Source organism: Carettochelys insculpta, chromosome 2, assembly GCF_033958435.1.
Source record: "Carettochelys insculpta isolate YL-2023 chromosome 2, ASM3395843v1, whole genome shotgun sequence".
NCBI classification, from domain to species: Eukaryota; Metazoa; Chordata; order Testudines; family Carettochelyidae; genus Carettochelys; species Carettochelys insculpta.
The window spans coordinates 248,840,746-248,847,085 of NC_134138.1; the positions used below are offsets into that span (position 1 = coordinate 248,840,746).

Consider the following 6,340-nt stretch of genomic DNA (forward strand, 5'->3'; position numbering starts at 1 on the left):
GTCCCCGCGGGCGCCTGAGCGCTGCCGGGCGGGTAGCAGAGCCCGGGGGGCGGGGAGCGCCGTGTGTCCCCTGGACCCCGCCCCTCCCGCCGCTGGGCAGTCACCGCAGCGCCCCCTGGGCCCGACGCGGCTGCTGGGGGAGGAGCCCGGGGCGGGCCGGGCCGCCGCCGCGCTATTTACAGCCGGGGAGGCGGCGGGCGCTGCCAGAGCCGAGCTGGAGGCTGCGGGAGGGGGTACCCCTGGCCGGGCGCAGCCGCGGGCGCTCCCTGCTCCCAGATGTGGCCGCAGCGGCGGCCGGAGAGCGGCGCCCGCAGCGTGTGATCGCTGGGCTGCTCCGTCCGAGGCTGGCGCGGGGGGCCCGGCGGCAGCCCCCACACGGCCCGCGCCGGGCACTCGGGTGCGGCGCTGCGAGCGCCAGCGAGCCCCGGAGGGAGCCCCGAGCGGCCGGCCGGGGAGAGGGCGGGGGCGGTTAAATGGATCGTCACCCCAGCTACAGCTTCATCTGGCTGCAACTGGAGCTGTGCGCCATGGCCATCCTGCTGACCCGAGGTGAGGGGGCGCGGCGGCACCCCGGGGTGCGGGGCTAGAGCGGGAGGCTCCGATACCCCTGGGCCAGGCCAGCCGGTCCCTGCCGCTCTCCGGCCAGCCGCGCACTCCCTCCTGGGGCGATCGCTGGCCCGTGGGCTTCCTCGGTCCGGCTCGGCGGGGAGCCCCCCGCAGAGGGCTGCGAGCTGGCGGTGAAGCCCCCTGCCAAGCCTTTGTTAGCGTGCCAGGTTTCTTCTGCTGAGGCTCGCAGGCCGGGGCAAGTGGCTCCTTGGAAATAGCAGTGGCTGGGTTCCCCCGCCCCTCCCCTGTCCCGTCTCTACCTCGCTGCTAGAGCCTGGCCCGGCTTCATTGATGGAAGTCCGACCTCAAGGGCAAGCGGTTGTCAAAATGTTTTTGTTAGTCTGCCTGTAATGAATTTCTGACCGCTTCCAGCCGTGGAGCAGGGCCATCTAGAGACACACGGCCCCTTTGAGAACACTGGCGTGGTTTTACTCAGCCCCAAGGGCTGGAGGAGGCCGGATTGCCTTCCCCCCACATTTATTCGGGGTCTTTTTAAAGTACAGCTCAGAGTCAAGGAATTCCAGCCCCCACGTCTCCTTTAATACTTTCTCAAGCTAGTGTGTTTAATTTCCTGTAGCGATTGCTACATTTCTGTAAATAGGAAATGAAGTTTGAACACACTTAAGTTAAATTACTGTCCCCAAACAGTTCAGTGACTGCTTAGTTAGCCTTTTTAAGCGGGGAGGTCACCTTCTTTGGCTCCCTATAATTGCCAAGATCTATGAAAGACGTTAAAGGATAAACTAGCACAGTGATGTGTTATAGTATTTATTTATTTTGGAAGTAATGGTGTAATTAACCTTAAATAACTGCCCGTGTTGCATGCAGAGGAAAGCCTTCTGGCCCCATCAAAGGCAGGCAGAACAGGGAGTGACTGAGTGATGTGAAGTCACAGATACTGAAACTATGAGCCTGATAATGATATAATTAGGGGATCATAGACTTCTGGCTGCTGCTGACTTCAAAAGCCTTAAGAGAAGCCTGCAGTCTCTCCTGTAGCCATCTTGACTAAAAGCAGACATTTTTCCTTAATAGCTATATACAGTAACAAGAAAGAGGAGGAAACAGAAGGGCATTGTTCAGTTTCAAAATACCTAATACCCTTCCTGGCCTTTTGCGTAGCACAGGAAGAAACTTTATGAATTGACAGAAATGCACTTTTAATATAGTTCTACAAAGTTCATTCTGTTCTACCAAAAACGTGGCTTTAATTAAAATTGAGTTGCAATAACCTGATGACTAATATGTCCTGTTTTGTTTATAATATTATCTTGCATCAGTAACATGTAGAATTTTAAACAGGTCATATAAACAGTTAGCGTGGAAATATATGCTTTATTGTGTCATGTTCGTTGCATGATGAGGTTAAAGTAGTGAAAGGACAGTCAACTTGTGTTCTTTGAGCTTTTTTATTATTAACTTTCTGTAACTAACAGCAGCTGTCCATAGATCCTTTCTTGCAGCAGAAAAGAAGTAGTAAGCTCAGTAATTGTACATAAGAAAAAACAGAGGAAAATGTGTTCTCCGATTTATAGGAAGGTTAACTTATGAAACTAAAGAAAGTTGGGCTCCTCAGCCCTAAGGCCCAAGGGAGCTAATGCACAGATCTATCATTTGGCTTCTATTAAGCAGAGTTATTAAAGACAGAAACCTCAGGGCCGGAGCCTGCAGCAGCATTCCCGGGGTAAGCCCTAAGTTCTTTCCCACTTACCACTTTTTATTTAAAGCTTAAGAAGTGGTGAGGCACAAGTAAAAAAGGCAGTTACTGGGGTTTATTTCCAGAGTATGTATTTCTAGAAAGAAGTCTTGACAATTCAACTGACTTGTCAAATCTCACTTCTGGGGTAGACAGTGCACCAACTAATTGAATTGGAAGCCTTTAAGTAAATCCCCACTTGTAATGATGGCTCCAGAAACTGTCTTCCACTAATTCTTTGAACTGATGGCATATTGAAATAGGTTTGAGTTCTAACTTGTCTAGAAAGAATAAGTTTTCCCTACCCTACAGGATGTGTGTATAATCAGAAGGGTGGTTTGGAGAGCACAAAATGAAGTTTTACTTTTAATCTCTTCCCTTCAGAAATTTTTGAGGTTTCCCGAGGAGGTTTTAGTTTTTTTTATTTTTCTACAACCAGTAGAAACATTTTCCTTTTTTTTTATTTGACCGCAATCTGTGTGCAGAACTAGGGACGAAGGGGGAGGAGATTTCAGCTTTGCAGTAGCACCCATTCTTAGATTTTCCATTTGGGTTGAAAGAAATTGATTTTGGCAAACAAACCACTAATTGTAAACTGCACAGTTCCTGTTTTATAAAACTAACTAAAAAAAGCCCTGTTGCATGAAAACCTCTGTCGAGATCACAAATAGCTGCCCAATTTCACACAGTAAAAACTTTCCTAACTTGGAATTTTTGGATTTTAATGATTTTAGCTGATAGCTTTATAAGGTGTTAGCCAAAGCTCTTAAACCTCCATATAGCCCTGAGAAATGGTAAACAGTTCTGCAGTTCCGATTAAATGTATGTGACAAAATCAAACCTCTAGAAATTTTACTTTGTACTTGTGCTCAATCAAAAGATGTAAGACAAACAATAAAATTAAAAAAAAGTTTTCAGCGGTAATGATCCAAATTCTAAACCACTGCAGCAAGATGTTCAAACTGTAGCTTTTGTGCAGAGAAGGGGACTGTCCTCTCTCACTCTCTATTCAAACCCATCCTTATTTCATTTAGTAAGTAGAAAACCAAACCAAACCAAACCATCAGGTTGGTATGCAGATATGGCTATGTTTGATCTAGCAAAATGACCCCCTAATCCCTAATAGGAAGTTTAAAGTTTGACTCTTCAGTTATTCCTCTTTTCATCAAACATATCCCTGTAGTAGTTATTAGTAGCAAATATTGCTATTGTGCTGATGGCCAAAGGTACTGATTGGAAGGGGCCTTAGGGCGGGAGGCACCTTCGAAGACAGAACAGGCAAGCTCTGCTCTGCAGGGTTTACAGACGACAGTGTTCAGACAGTGTTCCGAAGTTTGTCGTGTTGAGTTTCCAAACTTTGTAATCTGCTACTGTTAATGTGTACAGTAGCAAGTGAATTTGTGTACAAACTAGAAATAAAACCTTGACTTTTTTATGTGTAGGTGAAATTAGATGCTACTGTGATGCTGCACACTGTGTTGCAACTGGCTATATGTGCAAAGCTGAGCTGAACGCCTGTTTCTCCAGACTGCTTGACCCTCAGAACACGAATTCCCCACTTACTCATGGCTGCTTGGACACTATTGCAAACACAGCTGACATCTGCCAAGCTAAACAGGCACAAAACCACTCCAGTGCCACCATCCCCACATTGGAATGCTGTCACGAAGATATGTGCAATTACAGAGGACTGCATGATGTTCTCTCTCCTCCCAAGGGGGAAACCTCAGGTAGAGAAAGCAGTTTCAACTAAATCTCTTCTCTGATCTATAGACTTGTGACAGCCAAGACCTTGTATGTCTGCTATTGATTTTGTTGTTAATGTAATTAGAGATACCAGAGGGAGAAGCATGTGGTGGGATGCAGAGATGGCTGGGTAGCTTTTATATCTGCATTAGCATTAGATGTCTGCCTGTAGTTCCTACTTTGCAGCAATAGTATGGTGGTATACTCATTCATATCGCATCAACTGCCAATGTAGCAAATATATTTTCTTTTGTTTAGAAAAGGTCCAGATCAACTCTTGTAGAGGTACTGTTTGCATGTACGTTCCAGTATGAAGTTATATGATTAGCAGTGGGAGCTTTTAATGTCTGCAGTTTAAGGAATTTTTTAAAATTCAACAATTGTTTTAGCTAACACTGAAATAAACTTGATGTCTTTGCAGGACAGGGGAGCAGGTATCAGCATGACAACAGCAGAAATCTCATCACTAAGGTTCAGGAATTGACTTCTTCAAAAGAACTGTGGTTTAGAGCAGCTGTAATTGCTGTTCCCATAGCTGGTGGGCTGATCTTAGTGCTGCTGATCATGCTGGCTTTGCGTATGCTCAGGAGCGAGAACAAAAGACTGCAAGATCAACGACAGCAAATGCTCTCCCGTTTGCACTACAGTTTTCATGGACATCATTCGAAAAAAGGACAGGTGGCAAAGCTAGACTTGGAATGCATGGTGCCAGTAACTGGTCATGAGAACTGCTGCATGACCTGTGATAAAATGAGACAGACTGACCTCAGCAATGACAAAATTCTTTCATTAGTCCACTGGGGAATGTACAGCGGGCATGGAAAGCTGGAATTTGTATGACCAACTTTTTTTTTTTTTTTGTCTGAGCTAAATGTACTAGGAAAACCCTAAAAGGCCTTTGGGTTCTGCTGGACAGGAGCACTTTATCTTAAACTCTCGTTAATAATCTTTTGAGAAACAAAGGACCTCTGCAAACTGAATCTTGGATATTTCCTCTGAAGGATTCCAGAAGTTGTCTTATTTGCACAGAGTAAAATACACTCAATGTATTGTTTGCTTTAAAATTATGAAAGCAAAAATTAGAAGTTGTGTACACTGTCACCAGGGTTATCTGAGCTGTAGGGAGCTGAGAACTGAGCTATAATAAATTGTATGCAAGCTCCTGTGTTTCCTGACTTATTGTAAAAATGTTTTTAAATATATATATTTTGTCTGAAACTAACTTGTGTATTTTCTACCAAAAAAGACAATTTGTTTTTTTTAAAGCTATTGTGAAGTGACACTAACATTCAGAATAGAAATGCACTAAGTCTTCAAATGTGTGTTCTCCTGTTAAGTACATCCTTGTGTACAATGGCAGAAGTAGTTCTGTTATCTCTCAGAAAGGATGTCTGTCTGCTCTTTGAGATACTCAGAGAAATAGTGGTGTATCCCCTTCTCCCTGGCCAGTGTATTCCATTACCTAGCTGTTTTTAAATAGTGTGTTTATTGTCCTTTTCCTCCCCCTGGTGTCTCCTTTTTCCCTGTTGTAGCTACAAAACTGATTACTACTTGTTCTTGACTGTCCCTCTTTCTCCTTCCCGCCAGAAAATTTCCATAAATTGTTTGTATTTGTCTGGCAGCCAGTAAATCTTTCCTCTGTCTTGGTGCAGTACGGCTAGTCCTTTTCCACACAGTTCTTAACAACTGTAAAATTATCTTCAAAACCCTTTCCGCACCCAGTCCATTTAATTTAGCGATACCCTGTATGACACATGTGACTTGAGTTCATTAGCGAGCAGAGTGGAGTTTAGAAAAACCACACTGATCTTTAAGATGATGCTCCTATGAAAACATCCAAATATAACATGTCTTAAACGGAAGAAACAACGAGCTGATAAAACGGTGTTTGCTATATGCCCCAGCTCCTCTTATGATATTTCTGCCTAAACCGCTTTCTTTCCATTCTGTTTGAGCATTTAGTTTTTTGTTCTGCAAAAACATTAGCTGGCTTTATTTAATATCACTTAATAAATTCAGTGATTAGTTGTTAAAGACCCTGGAGCAATTGAGGGGGCATAAACTAGAGTGTTGTGTGGTTTTTTTTTTTTTTTTCTCTTGTGTTTTTTGGACTAGTTAAAGTGGACTTTCTGGAAAAGCAGGTACCATGATCTTCAGGGGGGAAGGGAAACAAAATCCAGAAGAGTGCTCTCCTAAGAGGATCTTCGTAAGTAACAAAAGTAGGACCTGAAAACTGGCTGAAGTGTAGAGCTTATCTTGCACTTTGCATGTTCAAATTCACTATTAAAGATT

General features: G+C 44.5%; 1 protein-coding gene across 1 annotated transcript; it reads left to right on the forward strand.

Moving 5' to 3' along the window:
- Positions 1-214: 214 nt before the first annotated feature.
- Positions 215-6,094, forward strand: BAMBI (BMP and activin membrane bound inhibitor). Its single transcript, XM_074986289.1, has 3 exons — positions 215-549; positions 3,745-4,032; positions 4,470-6,094. Exons 1-3 carry the CDS (start codon positions 474-476, stop codon positions 4,886-4,888), a joined length of 783 nt encoding a protein of 260 aa, XP_074842390.1. The 5' UTR covers positions 215-473; the 3' UTR covers positions 4,889-6,094.
- The last annotated feature ends 246 nt before the right edge of the window (positions 6,095-6,340 follow it).